At 32.1% G+C, this 20,029-nt stretch overlaps 1 protein-coding gene across 3 annotated transcripts; it reads left to right on the top strand.

Moving 5' to 3' along the window:
* The first annotated feature begins 379 nt into the window (after window positions 1–379).
* LOC139522839 (uncharacterized) lies at window positions 380–17,832 on the top strand. 3 transcript variants are annotated; one of them, XM_071316438.1, is made up of 5 exons: window positions 380–487; window positions 7,338–7,452; window positions 9,642–9,831; window positions 10,810–11,634; window positions 13,406–17,832. In XM_071316438.1, the coding sequence occupies exons 2-5, from the start codon at window positions 7,356–7,358 to the stop codon at window positions 15,825–15,827; spliced, it is 3,534 nt and encodes a 1,177-aa protein (XP_071172539.1). In that variant the 5' UTR covers window positions 380–487; window positions 7,338–7,355; the 3' UTR covers window positions 15,828–17,832. The 3 variants fall into 3 exon arrangements, with proteins under 3 accessions (XP_071172539.1, XP_071172541.1, XP_071172540.1); XM_071316440.1 differs by having other exon boundaries at window positions 407–426; XM_071316439.1 differs by lacking the exon at window positions 380–487 and adding an exon at window positions 6,032–6,051.
* Window positions 17,833–20,029: the final 2,197 nt, after the last annotated feature.

Here is a 20,029-nt window from a genome sequence, read left to right on the forward strand (position 1 = left end):
CATTACATATATATAGTGGCAGCTAAGGGTGAAACAAACAATTTTTTTTCTCAGGGTCAATAACAAATTATTTTTTTCTCAATAAATTGGAAACAAACTTTTTTTCCAAAAGAATTGTTGAATTGTTGCTGCCTTTATATGAGTTCGAATGTTAATATTATAGGTGTCTTTCAGTCTGTCTTTCGCATCTTTTTACAGTATGCCAGTGCTTTGATTAAGATTACACCAAACATGAATCTCCCAAACTTTTTTTTAATGTTAATGAAAATATCTTCTCTCTTTATATGTCTTTTACCAAATAAACCAGACTGAACCCTGACAACTCATTTTACATTTATTGATTTTTCAGCTGTAGATCTACATTATTTTCCAATCACGTCAGAAGTCACTACACATTCCATGCGAATTTATAAATATACACACATGGTAATGTCAAGGTCAAGTATGTCAATTTTATAATACAGACTCACGCTTTTTTATGTAGCCGGTAAGTAACTGATAATTCGCGCTTTATATCGTAATAATAGGCGCTTTTGAAATATAAAACAGCAAATAATATGTTCATAATGGTTTTCCCACACCATTTTCCCCACAGTAAATTAGTGTGCAGTTTATTCTGTCTGGGACACAGACACTTTTTTCTATCAATGGGAAGGTCGATAATGAATTTTATAAATAGGAGTAGTCGACCTTCCCATTGATAAAACAAGACATACAAAAATTTCAGTTTGTACACTTTCCCAAAAATTTCCTATGTCACAAGTTCAGTTCAAGTTCAATATTTTACGGTCAACTAAAACGGCCCAACTAAAACCTGCCAGTACAAAATCTGCCCTAAATTATTACAACGATGACAATGGTTTGGAATGTTACTAACAGGTTGGGGGCAACCCATCAAATTTTTAAGAGGAGTACATTTCTTACAACTGATGAAAAAAGATTATTTTGTGAAAACCACTTATAAGGGCACATATATATTTATGTTATTTTCTTAAAGAACTATACATCCAGGGAGGGGGGATTCCGTGGGTTGAAAGTTCACTTGGAACTCAATTTATTTTTGGACGAGCATTGCATTAAAATGGGGACATATTGTTGGATCCCCCTCCCTTTTTACCCCCTTTTTTTAAATGGTTAGATCTGCCCCTGACATGTATCCTGAGACTACTTTAACACTTTAATTATGTTATAGTCTCTGTATGGGTGGGAAGGTACTTCCTACATACAAATTAATAGAATGTCATGGTGCTGGAAAATATTCTACTTTTCCACACACCACACAAACCCAACCAACATGAAGAAAAGGGTACCTTTTTTACCTTATCAATATATATATGTAAAGGTATACATTTTTAAGATCTAAATTATATGGAAAGGGTGGAGTATTAACAGAAACCCTGCCCCCCCCCAGTTCAGGTCCCCAAAAAAAAAATTAACATAATTTTATTGCTACTGAATCTTCTTAATATCTAGAGCGGAAATGAATCACAGCTTGATTTGACTTCTTATACTGGCCGTTAATTAATGCCAGCGTCCACATGCGTGATTTATGACAACTTATCGATGGGTGTGTAAATGTTGACACCTTTGTGTGTTTTTAAATTCTCTTTGCAAGCTTAAATTATGGAAAATACATTTACATGTTGATTGGAATAGTACGAATTTTTATTGGTTTATAATACAATACAGATTAAAATTGATTACCAGGTGAAACTTCTGATCTGTGTTTTTAAAGAATAGGTACAAATTATATGTTTATGTCGATAATGTTGGTATACATCTATATTTAGGTTCTTAGTTTCTCTCCATTCCAAAATACAGTACTCACATTACCATTTTATTAAGAATTTATGTTTTTTCTCTCTTCAAAATGGTCTTTTTGTGAATTTATTCAGCAACAAATCAAATCATTTATTTTTTAATACCATACACGTTTGTTTTTTAAATGGAATGGAATGTCCTATTTACTTCCCTCTTATTTTCAAGGGAAATCGACAATTTGTCAAACCCCCTTTTTTTCACCGGTCTAGGAAAAACATGATAAATTGACATTTTCTTATAAAAAAAAAATCATTAATAAAATGCTAAATTATTTTCCTAAGATCTATTTTGTAACTGAATCTGGGACTTATTAATCATTTCTTTAAATGCCCGAGCATACAGTTATATTTGTTTATTTTTATTGTTTCAATTGCCATGTACATGTATGAGGCTAAAAAAGGTCACCATTTGTAAGGATATGAAGGTGTTTTACAGATATTAGAATAATGTACAAAAAAGTAAGTCTGGAAGCAAGACCAAAAAAATAAAGAGGTGATGAAGAAAATATTGATTGATTGTATATTGTTTAACGTCCAGTTGCAAACATGGCAAATATATGATGCATGTTGAGGACAGATATAATAACAGATCAATTGGCAGGAAAAGAAAGTTTAAAGTGAAATAGTAAAAACAATAAAAAAAAATCTAGAAATATAGAGATATAGAAACGATGATCTGACCCTCCCCCCTTTTTAAAAAACAACAACCAAAAAACAAAACACCCACACTCGCATATACCGTATATACATCTCTAAAAAATCTAAAATTTAGGTTTCATGGTGCCCCCCCAGACATCAAGGTTCTGGATCCGCCCCTGCCCTGGGTCACTCTTTGGCAATAAAGTATTGGAGTTATTGCCCTATGATGATTTTTACCTTTTTTTGGTGTTGTGCTTTATAGGATTTATTTTATAATAGATAGATAGAAACTTAAATAAGCAAAATTGATTAGAAAGACAAGATCTACTGACAAGTCAAATTTTGTCTTAAAAGTTAGTAGACTGTCACTCTTTAGGAGTGATTGCCCTTAATTTAGGATTTTTTTTTACCCTCTTTTGTGTTTGGAATCTAAAGAAGATAGATAGAAACTAAATAGACTTATTGATCTTCAATACATGATCAAATTTGTTGTCATGATTTTTAATCTTGCCTACTGAATGTTGGAGAGTGTCATTTGTTGAATATGTATATAGACTAATGTGAGGCCAGGGACACAGGCTATTCGGAACCTCTAGTTTCTTTTCTACAACAACAAAATGACCCCTTGTCTGAGGGATTGTCCGTCATTTTAGGGATATCCCTCGTTAAGGGAATTGTTTCCAACCTGAATAATATTTTTGATGATCGAGAAAAATACTGTACAAACCTTCAGGAAATTAATTATTAAGTTACTTCCCTACAGCGATATGATTTGTATATATTTGTAAACCATTATTTAATTACTATCTCAACAATTTTAAGTCTTGCTCTGATCTTTCAATGGGGACAATGATGGAAGAAATGTTATATCTTTGATTATTCTGTGAACATATCATACAAAGTCAACCACTGCAAACCTTTTGGATATTAATTATTATAGATTTAGTACTTTAGGCCTCAGTTGGTCAAAGTCCTAATTAATCTGTAGATATTTCTTGTTTGTCTGTTCCTGCTGACCAACAACCAACATGTTTATCAACAGATCAGGAATAGTCTACATGTGTAGTAGAAGAGTTTTCAATTTTGATTGATTGAATGAACTTCCCTGGTTGACATGGTGTCATTCTGGGGAAAAGTATCATATAGAATTGATTGATTGATTTTTTGTCACTCAATGTCCAGTGGCAAATATTTCATTTATGTTCAGATGTCAAATTTCAAGAAAAAGCACCTGTTTGAAGATCATGCATAGGCAATTCCATGAAAAATATAAATTTCAGAAATTCCAATGAAAATTGGCTTCAAAGATTGTTAAGTTGAACTTCTATATAAATGTCATAAAGATTTTGAATCGATATAAACATGATCAAGCAGTACTATAGATTTTAATGATAAAAATTTAGAATAGGATGATACATAGAAGTCGGTATCTGTAACATACTTTGTAATAACAATAACTCAGTATAACAACAAAACTTTTATGCAAGGGGAATTAAAGTCAGATTGTGTTTCTTTCTGAACATCTCTTCCAGACATGTTGCAAAAATATGCAAAAATATATTTTTTTGTTTCAAAATATTTGACCTTGTGTATCTATCAATAAACCAAAGAACCATCTTGAAATTTAATGATAAACTATTAGCAAAAGTAATTTTTGTTAAGTGCATTTAATATTTATACTAACACTTTCGAAATGAATTGATTGCATGATTGTTGGTTGCTTAACGTCCAGTGGCAAATATTTCATTGATATTAAGGACTTACAAAATCAATGGGAGATAATTAATAACAACAACAACAACAACAACAACAACAATACTTTATTTTACAGTTAGCTATATAACTAATCTTCCCTGAGGCCCTCATCATGAGAAATCAAACAAAATGCAAACATAAACATTGCATACATTAGTATGAAAAGTCAAGTATGATAATAATGTTTAGTACAACTTGATAAAATGTGATGTAAAAAAAAACAACATGATGACATGATCAGTTTTTAATATTATTGATACAGCTTGATTGATTTCAATAAATGATCTGTTATTTTGTATTTGAAAGAATTAACATTTGTAATATTTCTTAACGGTATATGGAAGCTGATAGGAAATTTTGCGTTTTTTAATTTTTAAAGAAAATAAGCCCTGTAATATTTTAAAAGTATAAGTTAAAGCAAAACTCTCATTGTTATAACCAATATTATTTTGGTTGATTTTTCCTCGTTATGGAAAATTCTAGTTTCCCTTATATAACCCATATAAGGTAACTGTGATTTCATTAATTTAAATGTATTTTAAGGAAAAAACAAAGTAATGACCCTCCTATTTCATTTTGAATTTTGAAAGTACATTGACTAAAAAGTCTTAAGAAAATGCTATCATCAAATATTTAGACCCCCTAGCAACCTTAACTGTTATTGTTCTAAACTTGATATAGGAAGATGTGGTATGAGTGTCAATGAGACAAATCTCCATCCAAGTAACAATTTATAAAAGTAAACCATTATAGGTCAAGGTAGGGCCTTCAAAACAGAGCTTTGGCTCACACTGAACAGCAAGCTATAAAGAGCCCCAAAAGTTACTAGTGTTAACCCATTAAAACGGTCTAATCTATATAAAAAACGAAAAATGAGAAACGTTTATGAACCATATAAAAAGAAGACAACCACTGAACATCAGATTCCTGACTTAGGACAAGTGCAAACAATTCTCACTGAATTGAAGACACATTGGGGGCCTTCGGCTGTTGTCTGCTCTAATGTTGGGTTGTTGTCTCTGACACATTTCCATTTTCAATTTTACATTTAACACATTTTCACAGTTATAGTGCTTATATAGGAGCACATCACCTGGATCAGAAGTTTCCCAGTGAAATACTTTATTTTTAGAGCCTATAAAGTAATGACAAATATAATTAAAGCTCCTTGGAATAAACCTTTTTTTTTTTAAATTTCTTATATTTAGATTACTCACATATTTAATTCAACTTGTTTAAAATTTAAAGATTTTTGTTTAAATGGGGAAGTAAATTGATTAAAATGAAAGAACCAAATAGTTATTTAGAGAGTACATGTACCGGTATTTGTACAAACTAGTAAAATTTCTCAATAATTACCAATAAGTCATTCGCTAACATAACTATAAGCTATAGACAGAAGTGATTGAATTAAACTACTTTTACCATGTTGATATTTGTATTAAGTAAAAGTGTGCCCCCCCCCCCCCCAAAAAAAAAAACTACTAAAAAAACATCTAATAAACATAAAAAAAAATGTATTTATATTTTCACCTTTGGCATCATTTTTTTAGTACTACCTTAATCAACTTTTAATAAATGATGTAATAAGATTTTAAGAAGTACACCCCAGTGACATCTCTAAATAAACACACCTGGATACTAAATTCACCATGGGTACATGTACATTTAAAATTTAAAAAGATGTGTACTGATATGATAGGTTGATTTAAGCTAGTCAAGGTCAGACCTAGCTGATATAAAAGTCAACATGTCATGATCATCAATGCTAAATCAGCTGTTTAATACTTCTCCTTCAATTCAGTGTTACACATGCACTTATGGTGGTCAATTTTAGGTAGGAAATTTTCCATTATTACTCTGAAAACTTGATATGTTAAAGAATACAACAAACTAATTACTTAGCTGATGAACATGTATTTGTAAGCAGGAACATATATATTTTTCCCAGATGCAAGTAAGCTTAATGTATACTTTAAACATAATAAGACATAATAGGAGTATGTATTTAACCACTTTGTGGACAATGAGTCTGTGTAGTATGTGCACCTTTTTGTTGTGAAACATCGGTCATGATTTAGTCACTGTTTGTCACATTCTCTTAATACAATTTATCAATACCTAAACAACTTAGTAAATTTGTTTTTTCAGTAACAATAATAAGCTTTCATATACTTTTGTATATAGTGGTAAATTTACACAGTGTAAAGATGACCTATATACAAGAAATCTATGAAAGCTTGTTTTGGATTACAACAATGCCTAGCATCATCAAATCCTAGTGTCTCAACTTTAATGGACCTTTATGACCATACAATTCAACCTATTTTAATGTATGGCAGTGAAATATGGGGAATGTTTTCAACCACTTCAGTGGCATGTAAGAAGAATAATGATTATATTTTAGAAAAGGTTTATTCAAATGACATATCTGAAAATTCGCACACAAAATTCATGAAATATATTCTTGGGGTTAACAGAAAAGCAAGTAATTTTGCTGTTATGTCTGAATTAGGAAGATTTTCTGTATATTTTTTCGATTTTATTGGCAATGTTAAAATATGCTCATAGGTTAGAGAACACACAGGATGGTTTATTATATGATGCATATATTTGTAATAAAAAGTTACATGCAAACAATATCACTACATTGTTTTCTAGTATTGACTATTTAATGAAAGAACTAGAATTAAACCCCTTTACAAATAGAAAAATTGTTGATTTTTTTGTTTCTGTTCTCTAACTTAAGTTTGCCTCAAATAAATCTTATGAAACTTATAAACAATGCTACAGTAATTACCACAAAACTCAGATCTAGTACAAATATGGGTAGTGTCGCTTTTCAGTTCTTGAGTTATGCCCCTTTATAAGGTCATATGCAAGCAGGGGTATCATCTGTGTCCCATGGAACATTCCCCATTCATTATTCATATTACTACTGGGTATTATGAAAATTGAGATCAAGTTAATACAAGAGAAGTCAGATTTCCTTGACAACACGAAATCCTTTCATCCACATGGTACAAAAATGTAAGTATGGGATGAATTGATTTGTGACATATGATTGAAAATTTATTTTAGGTCACTATTATATCATGTATATTGATGTTTTATATTTTTCAGACTATAAATTGATTGACTATGGCTCAGATTGGTGTGAGGAGGTTTAGGGATTTAAGAAGATTAGAGAAATGTGGAAAACAGCTTTTAACCAGAACATCCAGATTAAAACCAAAAGGTACAGAAAACGTTTATGTAATGAGTTGATAAAAAAAATCGACTTCTGTTAGAAGAACTTGCAAATTTATTATTTGATTAAAAAAAAATAATTCTGAACAAGCTCCTCATAAATTTGTTTTGATGAGTTCCCATTATTTGGTATACTTAAATAGCTTAAAAAATACAAGAGATGGTATCATGATTTGCCGACATGTCAGATAACGTCCACTGAGTCTATTAGTTATCCATATGGTTAAACTGATATATGAAACAAAAATTATTATATATAAGGCTGCAATTTAGCCATTATTTATTATTATTTTGTTTATATGGGGGTGTGGTCAGTTCATGAAACATTGTTAAGCACTGATTTGATATGATTGTATGGTCAAAAGTCTTCGAGGGGCCTCAGTGGCCGAGTTTTCTAAGTAGTTACTAAGTAGTTACTACTGTAATCACTAGCCAGTCAACACTGAGGTTGTGAGTTCAAACCCCGCTCTGGCATTTGCACTGGACTTAAGTCGAAAAAGCGAGACATACCAAATAAGACAGAAGCTTGTTTATGATCATAAGATAGTATCCAGAAGTAAATTTGTTAAAATAATTTATTTTTTCCGTAATTGACTAAAGAATTGAATGCTTCTTTTTGTACCTTCATTGGGGTGTAAAAGTGTTGACCGAAGTACATTTTGTATGAAGAGCAGAAGCGCTTCATTCTAAAAATGTGCGCACAGTCAGCTGAAGGACGCCTCCGTGTGTGGGAATTTCTCGCTACATTGAAAACCTGTTGGTGACCTTCTGCTGTTGTTTTTTCTATGGTCGGGTTGTTGTCTCTTTGACACATTCCCCATTTCCATTCTCAATTTTATTATAATTACATTTTTTAGCTAGGATTATGAAAACACGATTTTTATCAAGTTTTTATTTAATTTACCTGTGCACTTTATTGTGGGACCTCATGTCATCATGAATGAATTTTATTGTGTAATGAAGTTGATAAAGGAATAAAGTGAGATTGCAGTGTAGCCAATCAGATTAACATATTTAAATGAAACATACATCTAATGTAATTATTTGTAAATTGACTTAGTTTTTCTGGCAAGAAATCATACTTTCACTCTGTGGTTAAAGTTTTTAAAATTTTAATAACTTTCTTAAACTATCCTGAATTCTTACCAAATTTGGACAGAAGCTTCTTACAATCAAAAGATAGTATTTAGAGGATTTTTTTTATTGACTTTTTTCCTCATTTTTGTTGAGCATGCGATTAACAGCAAAAATAGGCGAGACACTGGGTTCCGTGGAACCCTTACAAATTTTTTCTATCAAAGGTCGTTGGTTTTCTACAGACACTCTGGCTTCCTCCACCAATAAAAACTTGCTACCATGAAATAGCCCAAAAGTTGTGCTTTTAAAAGATAGGTGTTGAAAAACAAAATATCAAATCAAAGCAAAAGTCTTCATTTGAATGGGAACTGGAATGCAACAGCTAATAACACGCATAAAGCAGTAAGGCATAGAATTATAGTATTTGCCATAATACATGATTAACAGCGCCTGGTAGTGATGTTTCATAGTCTGACTGGTTTCTAACATAAGAGGTCTCTAAACACATTATCTCCAAATGAAGCTTTTGTTAGTAGAAACCAAAATACAGTTAGGCTTAAAAAAAAACTTTCTTCTTATGACTCTACTGAAAATCTTGAAATGGCTAATATGATACATCCAAAAATGCTGGAAAGATAAGTATTATATAAAATGAAATCCACTGAAATTGTTGACGTGAAACCAAACTCGGCCAAAATGATATGATAATTAATCTGATAACATCAATAATTTAATGGTTGTATTTGCCATGATTTAGGTACCAAAGACACGAGATTAACAACCTGTAAACATGTTTAGCCCAGAGCATTTTTGTGTCTGTCCCAAGTCAGGAACTTCTGGCCTTTGTAAGTCTTGGTTTTTTTATTTTTTTTTTGTTCATTTATATGTTTTGGAGCTTAGAATATATTACATCTTGAAATTGTATGGAACACAGGGTGCCACATTTTGTTAAAGACCCATTAGTGGCCTTGGGCTGTTTTCTGCTCTTTGGTAAAGTTGTTGTCTCTTTGTCAAATTTCCCCATTTCTGATTCTAAATGTTATCTGCTCTAATTCTGTGCTGTCATTCATTTGTTTCAATGGTAATATTTTAATATTTCAGATCAACACCACAATCTGCTACCATGCAGAACTGTGAGTGGGAGCAACCAGTACAGAAATAGATCCCAGACCATGAAGAGTGTGACGCCAACACACAATAAGAAAGTACAGCTAGTCATCTTTGATAAAGATGGAACTCTTATATGCTTTCATTCCATGTGGGCCCCATGGTCCAGAAAATTGGCTGCAAAGTAAATATTTTCATTTATTTTTTATGGATACCAGATATAAGTATATTGTTGTGGATATTGTCAAAGTTTGCATTTGTATACTAGGTTGATTAGCCTATAGAAATTGTACCAAATCTATACCTCTGAATCCAAGAAAACTTGAATATGACAAATAATAATGCATTTATAGTTGTAAAGCTTGTGTAACCAGAGAGCATGTTTCTTCTCTACAAATATATATTGTCACCACCGAGATTTGAACCCGGGTCGCCTGCGTGACAGTCAGTGCATTAACCCACTGAGCCAAAGAATCGATTCCCTAGCTCAGTTGATTAAGTCTGGCTTTATATGTTATACCTGTACTAAGGAGGGGAAGCAACCCCGCTACATTTGTCTAAACAAGTCATTTAGCAATGTATCCACTAAATATATACTGTGGATACATTTATTTTCGTGGGTACCAATTTTCGTGGATTAAGGAGAACTGGCATGATCTTGGATATTTGTTATTCTAGTTTTGTCTAAGTCTGCATACAAGCTTATAGAAAATTTGTTATACATTGAACATTTAGGTTAACCTGGACCCATAAAAGCCATGAAAATTGGTATCCAACAAATAATAATGAATCCACAATATATCGGTAGACTTTTATTATTGGGTGTTTATGTCTGTCTTGAAAGATCATTATTGAATGTCTGCTTTGGATTTCATTGAAATGAATTAACCATCTTCTCCAAAACCACTTGTGCACAAATTGATATATTTGAAAAGTTTGAGGACTATATTTCTTGGGACTTGGGAACTTAGTCATAATTTTGTTTTCAAAAGATGGTATCAAATTTTGTTTTCAACCATATTCATGATATTTTAGCAAAATGCAAGATTTTGGTAATTTTCAACTATTTGGGAATCAATATAATGCATGCTATAGCTAGTATCATCAAAATAATTAATCAATATGTTTGGTTGTTCATTTTGTGTATTAATTTTGTTTTTAGGTTGGAAACTGCAACAGGGTTAAATATAGAAGATAAAATATTTGAAACACTTGGATTTTGTTCTGAAACTGAGACAATCCAACCAGGTCTCCTAGCAGAGGCAACAACATCTATTATCAAAGATGAACTAGCTAAAATGTTGATTAATGAAGGCGTTGACGAGGATGAGGCAAGAGGAATTCTTGATCAAAACTGGGAGGAAGGAGAAAATAAAAATCCAAAACATTTAAAATCTGTTGGTGACTTAAAGACATTGTTTGAAATATTAAAAAAGAATGATATTAAAATTGCTGTTTGCACTGCGGACAATAGAGAAGGATCTTTAGCTGGTCTTGCAGAGCTAGGACTAAAAGATTACATTGATGTTCTTATATGTGGGGACGATCCCCATACTGAAGCAAAACCAGCTCCACATAATGCATGGAAGATTTGCAAAGAATTGGGAGTTGATCCAAAACAGACTGTAATGGTTGGAGATACTCAAACAGACATATTGATGTCTAAACGGGCAAACTTAGGTTTAACTGTTGGTGTTCTAAGTGGTGTCGGAGGCACTAGTGATTTATTACCGGGAGCTGATCATGTAATTACAGACATTCAGGATCTTCTTCCTTTAGTTATGCCATATGAAGATTGGAAAGATTGCTATGTATACAAAACAGATGAGAGAGTACTTGTAGAGCCCCATCATTATGACGAACAAATTACTAAGAAAGTAACTACAAATGGCAAAAGAAAGTTCTCCCTGGTGGTGTTCGACTTTCATGGTACACTCATCTGCCTTCATACCAAGTCATCTAAATGGACCAAAGCCATTTGTAAAAGGTGAGAATCTTGATTTTTTTTGGGCCTCCATGATTCAAATTAGAACATTTGGGTTATATAATATGAAACTAATTCTCAAATACCTTGTATAATATATATATGAAATGTTAATGTATTAACTAATAAAACTATAGAACAAAAATTCTAATCATGAAAAAAGTTATATTGAATTTCAGTAAATTTTACCTGATTTTTAGGGCCCTGCCAACTTAAGTTGGGACCATAGAGTTTTATTCTTGTAAATTTTATTATCTGTTACAATTGGTTCAGATTCTCTGATTTAACTAAAATTATGGGCTTTGGACTTTCAAAATTTCCAGACCACTCCTAATAATGGCTTTCATGTGGGTTTTTTTTGCAAGCATTGCCATTCCTGTCATTCCAACATATCTAGCAACCTCTGTTCAAAACATTATCATACCTTAATTTACAATTAAATAACATACACATTATCAGACTGACATATATATAAAAAGATTTTCCACCATTGATGAAAAGTTTCTTTTATGAATAAATCAAATTGAAAACTTACTAAGTATATTGTTTTTAGATTGTGCTCTATAGAAAATCTAGAAATTAATTGAATCTGTTTTTTTTTTATATTCTGGATAATGATATAAAGATAACTAACCCAACTACAGAGGGTTAACATTGCCAGAAAGAAGTTTTGTATCAGGTCCTTTATAGCTTTCTGTTCCGTGTGAGCCAAGCTTCATGTTAAAGACCGTAGCTTGACCTATAATGGTTTACTTTTATAAGTTGTTACTTGGATGGAGAGTTGTCTCATTGGCACTCATACCACATCTTCTACATGTTCTATATATAATTATTTTAAAAGTAATTTAGTCTAATGGGGATCATTATAAAAGAAAAATTAATACAATTTAGGTAGCAAAAAGATAAAGAGTAAACCAGTCTATATTATAAACATGATAAATGAATACTAGTAGTACTCAAGATATTTTTGCCTTTTAAAATTGATTTATTGATTGATTTCATATAAAAAAGAAGATGTGGTACGATTGCCAATCTGACACAGGAATTAACAACTATAGGTATCTTTAAGCCTTTAACAATTAGCAAAGCCCATGTATATATGTAGACTCAGATCGATGTCAGGTCTCTCATCCGCTTTCATTCCTTAAATCAACATCCAAATCTGACGTCGAGTTCTCAAATCAGTGTCCAATATTTTAACCCTCTCTTGAAATGCAAATACTTCTTGTGTCAGATTAAAGCAAAATAAGCAAAACACCAACTTTTTCTGCTTTGATTCAGATTATGTATGTAAGACAGATCAATGATGTTTTTTACTGCAACTGGAGAAATTATTGAATGTTTTGTATTTTTATACTTTCTTATAAAAATTCAAGCTCTTATGATACATGTGATAATTAGACATCAGTAGGCTTTTAACTAGCCATTACCCATCTTATAGACCATGGCACATCAGCGAAAGGACCATGGCACCTTGCACAGATTATTGCACATCAGCATGACAATCACACTTCAGTGTCTCCTTTGCATTCAGGTCCTACAGATATATACATGTATCAATCTTCAGGCTTGGTCATCAGCATAATAGACCATGTTTGTAAAATTTCCATTTGAGTTTTGACACGATATAATTTCCAAATGCATTTAAGTAGCATATATATGTACCAAATTTTAAAAAAGTAGCATAGAATGTTATATTATGGTTAAGAAATATATCAAGTTTAAACTGTCAAATTGAATTGTATTTAATATATCTTAATTTAACTCTTTTCAGATTTGAAGAGAAAACTGGGTTAAAAATTGGACCACTTATTGCAGACACACTTGGGTATTGTGAAATGACGAAGAAAGTTTCTGAAGGTGTTCTATCAGAGGGAACTTGGTATGAAATTAAAAAGTCAATGGTGGATGTTGTGAGAAAGCAAGGAATTCCATATCAAGAAGCTGTTATCCTCACAAACCAAGTTATAAAAGAATGTGAACATATTTGGTATCAGGACTCAAAAACTCTCAACAAAGATATCAAAGAATTTTTTCAACTTTTAAAAAATGCTGGTATGAAAATTGCTGTTTCAGCTGCAGACGAAAGAGATAATGTCTTCAAAGAATTTCAAAACTTAGGGGTTATGAATTATATAGATTTCCTTCTATGTGATGGTGATCCTCATGCTATTACTCCACTTGGTAGACATAATATAGAGTTTATATGTGAGCAATTAGATATTGATCCATCTGAAACCGTTCTTGTTGGTGATGCTACAGCCGATTTTATAAATGTGGACACTACAAAATGTATTGGTGTTTTAACTGGTGTAGCATCAAAGCAACAGTTAGAAGATCATACTGATATTATCGTAGAATCTGTTGATGACGTACTTGACCATGTCATTGGTACATCACCGTCTCTTCCTCCTCAATCACCTAGGCAACCATCACGTCAATCTGCTCCAATGTCTATGGCTGGTGGGCCTTTTTCTACAATCAAAAGATCGTTTTCTACCAGTACTTCCAGACATTACAGTACAAAATCTGACATAAGTAGCGTTCACGATTATGTTATCGTAGGAGCTGGGTCTGCTGGCTGTGTTTTAGCCAATCGATTGTCAGCTAATGAAGAGAACAAAGTATTGGTTCTGGAAGCTGGACCAAAAGATTACACATGGAAAATACACATGCCTGCAGCATTGATGTATAACCTGTGTGATGATAATTATAATTGGTACTATCATACAGAGCCAGAAAAAGGAATGAATGATCGTGTAATGTACTGGCCAAGAGGAAGAGTATGGGGAGGATCATCGTCTTTGAATGCCATGGTGTACATCAGGGGGAATGCATTAGATTATGACGGTTGGGAAAAGTTAGGCGCTACTTCTTGGTCTTATGCGGACTGCCTACCATATTTCAGGAAAGCTCAGTGTCATGAATTAGGAGAAAACGATTATAGAGGTGGCAGTGGTCCATTACATGTGTCTAGGGGAAAGAACAAAAATCCACTATTCCAAGCTTTTATAGATGCTGGGGTAGAAGCTGGTTACCCTTTCACTGATGATATGAATGGGTACCAGCAGGAAGGACTTGGATGGATGGATATGACAATTCATAAAGGATTACGTTGGAGTGCAGCATCGGCATATCTACGTCCTGCAAATAAAAGAAACAATTTGACAGCAGAAGTTAAAGCATTAACCAATAGAATTATTTTTGACAATAATCGTGCAGTAGGGGTGGAATATGAACAAGGTGGTGTTGTGAAAAGAGCAATGGCAAACAAGGAAGTAATATTAAGTGGTGGAGCGATAAATTCACCACAGCTTTTGATGTTATCTGGAATAGGAAATGCAGATGACTTAAAGAAACTGAACATACCAGTGGTACAGAATTTACCTGGCGTTGGAGAAAACCTGCAGGATCATTTAGAAGTCTATGTACAATATGAACTTACTCAGCCTTTATCTTTATATAAAGCACAATGGAAATTTCCTCACAACATGATCCGCATAGGTCTACAATGGTTTGCAACACAAAAAGGAGATGGTGCATCAGCACATTTAGAGTCTGGAGGATTTATAAGAAGTAGAGCAGGAGTAGAGTTTCCAGATATTCAATTCCATTTCTTACCTTCTACAGTAAATGACCATGGAAGGAAAATGGGGGACAGACATGCATGTCAGGTTCATGTCGGAACATTAAGACCAACAAGTCGAGGTCACATAAAACTGAAAAGTAATAATCCAAGAGATCACCCAAAACTTGTTGCCAATTATATGTCAACTCAGGATGATATTGAAGATATGAGAAACAGTGTAAGATTGGCTAGGGAAATATTCCAACAGAAAGCTTTCCAACCTTACGTAGGACCAGAACTTAATCCAGGATCGAAAGTTCAGTCTGATGCTGAAATAGATGAGTATGTTCGTAGAATGGGGGATAGTGCATATCATCCATCATGTACGTGTAAAATGGGATCACCTTCAGATACAATGACAGTGGTTGATCCAGAAACCAAAGTTCTAGGTATAGAAGGATTAAGAGTTGTAGATGCTTCTATTATGCCTGCAATGGTTAGTGGAAATTTAAATGGACCAACAATTATGGTTGCTGAGAAAGCAGCAGACATTATCCTTGGGAACAAACCTTTACCAAAATCTAACGCTCCAGTGTATCGAACGAAAACTTTAGAAACACAAAGGTAAAAATGTTTCAAAAGTTTTCATTAATTTATACATGTTGTATGAAAGACTTCAAGGTTGAAAGAAGTTCCCTATAGCACTAGCTAATGTGGTTCTGAACAAATGGCCAATACATTTACTTACTTATTTTTGTTATGCCCCTTTGAACAAATGGTATATATATGAACACTGTGTAACCTTTGTCTGTCCTAGACCTTTAAAATAAGAAAGCTGTCCAATTTTTTTGTTGTTATACCTTGACATTTATTAATTTTTACTACATTTCTTTAACTATGGTGTTTTACGTTTGAAGTATAATGTGCATTCCCCCCCTGATAAAATGCCTTTTCAAAATTACAGGCATTGGTTTGTAAATTTTATGAATTTTATCGTATAATGATGACAATGATGTCTCAAAGATCACATTTGCATGTCAATCCATATGAACAACTATCTACTTAATTAAAGTGTGATGTTTATTTAAAAAACCGTGAACACAATTTTGCCAGTGTATTGTCCTGAGTACACCTCAGCTTTCATATATTTTAGACATAAACAACAGTAAGGCAGGGGTATTTTTTGTTGTATCAACATTTTATTAGTATGTTATGTTAATGTTTAATTGAGAAACTTGTTTAACAAGTATCGTAAATATTTATGTCTTAGTTTGTTACAAGTTTTTAGATGGATAATCATTGTTTGGAATTTGTAATAGTAAACCAATTGTTCTAATGTTTCAAATCAATGACATTGTACTGGATATTCTGATATTAATTTCATAAATAAATGCTCTTAAATTGTTTTGATTTTATACAAAAAACATGTTGTACTTTTAGTCTTTCTCAATTTATTAAAAGGCAATAACTCTGCAATGCAGTACCAAATTTCAAATATTCTACCACAAATTGGTAATAAACACGGACTTGAAAAATATTTTATAGAATTATTATAAAAATTACAAAAAATAGTGAACCTATTCTCTTTTGAAATTTTATACCCTTTTGATGCTTGAAGACAATTATTAGAAAGTATAAGATTAAGAGAACAATGAAATTTAAAATAGCACAAAAAATAAGCTAAAACCGTCTTTTAAGGTGGTACCTAACACTACAGGGAGATAACTCTGTAAAATCAGCTAAACATTTAATTACATTGTGTTGTTAAGGGAATATCAAGCTTCTCAATGATCAAAATAAGTGTTTGTCAAACTGCTATATAACCAGTGTAATTTTTCTGATAAAACGGTTGGTTCAAATTTTTTGAAATTTTTATATTTTTGTAAAAGTAAATACTTGTCAAAATTTTAAGAAAATTAAACGAGCCAAATTAATTTTAGTTAAAGTGTTGGGTACCACCTTAAACATTACATATATATAAAGGATATCTGAAATCCAACAATTTTTTTGAGACATGAAATTTTGTGATTATGTGTATCTCAGCATATTTATTTTTTGTGTAAAATGTATGTAAAAGTATGGCAATTTATTTTACTGTGATATATTATTTCATAGTGAAGATATGACAATCATGAATGGCACTCTCAAATCTTCAAATTACACGTCTATTAACGATATAAAAAAAAATTTACAAACAGTGTAACAATTATTTTGTTGGTGGATACCTCAGAGTTGTTTTATCTTTACAAAGCTATACTGTAACTTATAAAATATAAAAATTGTTTCTTTAACAGTTCATGCATTAAAATATATACCACTAGACAAACAAAACTCGATCTTTAACTTGAACAGATAAAATGCCTTTAAAATGCAGTAGACATTTATGAAATATAAAAAGTTGTTTTTATTTTTTAGTTGTTTCATTGTATATGGTTAGAAATAGAAGAGTTAAGATTATTTGTATTGTTTAAAGAATGTTTCTAAATGATAAATGTTTTTGTTTTCACATGAGATAACATTACAGGGTATTGTTGCTTTTGTATTTAAAATTTGTAGTTTTCAAGAATACATGACCACACAAATGTGCAATGGAGGGAATCAATACTTAATTTAATAAATATAGAATTATGTTAGCATGCTTTTATATAATTTATAATCCTATAAAAAAGAAGACGTGGTATGAGTGCCAATGAGACAACTCTTCACTCTAATCATAGTTAAACTGGAATTTAAAATAACAGTATGCTGGGGAAGACATGTAACCAATGGTAACTCAATGATACTTTATATACAGTTGTATTAGCGTGGAACATCTTTGCATGGAGATTATTTTATCCAAAACCTCAGTCATGTTCCATCGACTTTCAACATTTGCACAGTTTAAATGTTTACTTATTTGATTATGTCAGTTAAGGAGAACAATAAATGATTGGCCAAAGGTATTTGGTATGAAGTTGTATAATATTGGTACATTTATCTATTTTTTAAGGAGATATTTTAGAAGAAATGTGATTGAGAGACAAATACTGAAAATGGTTAAAATAAATAAGGTCAAAAAGGTCATAGCTGTGTAAAATGGTAGTCCATTGCAACATCCTTACTCTGCATGGTACTTGTTATAAAGTTACCGTTATTTCATCTTGCTGAAATCACCATCAGTTTTTGGTAAGTTCATGTTGCTCAGCTTTGGTTTCTTGTGTGGTTCAAATTGGTCATGAGAAAGGAGGAGATAAAAATGTAAATTGCATAACAATTAGAGGGCAAAGAGCAAGGTTAGAAAAAGCAGATTTATTTACATGCCAAACACCTATGTACATCTTAATATCACTCAATAAACCAAATATAGTGACATATAGCACATCAGATAAGGACCAATTTACACAATGTCAACATCAACCAGTGAATCATGACAATAAGGTCAAGGTCATATGATACTGCCAGGTGGACATGTACACCTTATAATTATTCCATACACCAATTAGAGTTGACCTGTTATTATAGTATCTGAGAAACAGATCATATTTAACAACATTGACCAATGAGCCATGAAAATGATGTCACAGTTAGATGTCATCTAACAGACAGACATGAACACCTTGGTCATTTAATTCATAATACTGTGGATTCAGTATTATTCGTAGGATACCAATTTTTGTGGATTTCGTGGGTACAAATAAACCACGAAATTAAATGTTCAACGAATGTCATATTTTACATAGGCTTGTACGCAGATTTTGGCAAAACCACGAAATTAAATATCCACAAACATGCAAGTTTCCCTTAACCCACGAAAATAAATGACTCCACAGTATAGTAAACCTACTGTGAATTCATTTATTTTCGTGGATTGAGAAAAACTTGCGTTTTTGTGTGTATTTGATTTCGTGGTTTTGTCAATCTCTGTATACAAAACCCACAGGCACTTGTCTCAGAAATTTTTTTTTTTTAATTAAGGTATATAGGGAAAAAAAATTCTGAGACAAGTGCCTGTGACAAAACCTGTAGGCAATTTGTAATTCGTTGAACATGTACCCACGAAACCCACGGAAATTGTTATCCAACGAATATTAATGAATCCATAGTATTAGGGAGCTACTATTTGATTTTTATGGGGTGGCTAGGATGAAATTTGAAAAAAATAGGCAGGACAGGAGTTTTGAGTAAAAAAACTAGAGGCTCTAAAGAGCCTGTGTCGCTCACCTTGGTCTATGTGCATATTAAACAAAGGACACAAATGGATTCATGACAAAATTGTATTTTGGTGATGGTGATGTGTTTGAAGTTCTTACTTTACTGAACGATTTTGCTTCTTACAATTATATCTATAATGAACTTTGCCAATTAGTAACAGAGAACTATATTTGGTAAAAATTTACATAAATTTACCAAATTAATGAAAATTGTTAAAACTTGACTATAAAGGGCAATAACTCCTTAAGGGGTCAATTGACCATTTAGGTCATGTTGACTTATTTGTAGATCTTACTTTGCTGAACATTATTGCTGTTTACAGTTTATCGCTATCTATAATAGTATTCAAGATAACCAAAAACGGCAAAATTTCTTTAAAAATTACCAATTGGAGGGCAGCAACCCAACAACCAGTTGTCCAATTCATCTGAAAAATTCAGGGCAGATAGATATTGACTTGATTAACAATTTAACTTCTTGTCAGATTTGCTCTAGATGCTTTGGTTTCATAGTTATAAGCCAAAAACTGCATTTTACCCCTATGTTCTATTTTTAGCCGTGGCGGCCATCTTGGTTGAATGGCCAGGTCATCGGACACATTTTTCAAACTAGATACCCCAAAGATGATTGTGGCCTAGT

The sequence above is a fragment of the Mytilus edulis genome, chromosome 5 (assembly GCF_963676685.1).
Source record: "Mytilus edulis chromosome 5, xbMytEdul2.2, whole genome shotgun sequence".
Lineage (NCBI taxonomy): Eukaryota > Metazoa > Mollusca > Bivalvia > Mytilida > Mytilidae > Mytilus > Mytilus edulis.

Excerpts from the sequence above, each read along its gene's own strand:
- LOC139522839 (XM_071316438.1), top strand. The coding sequence starts at position 7,356 with ATGGCTCAGATTGGTGTGAGGAGGTTTAGGGATTTAAGAAGATTAGAG. Across the intron at positions 9,832-10,809 it reads TCCAGAAAATTGGCTGCAAA|GTTGGAAACTGCAACAGGGT; the intron begins GTAAATATTTTC and ends TTTTGTTTTTAG. Across the intron at positions 11,635-13,405 it reads ACCAAAGCCATTTGTAAAAG|ATTTGAAGAGAAAACTGGGT; the intron begins GTGAGAATCTTG and ends AACTCTTTTCAG.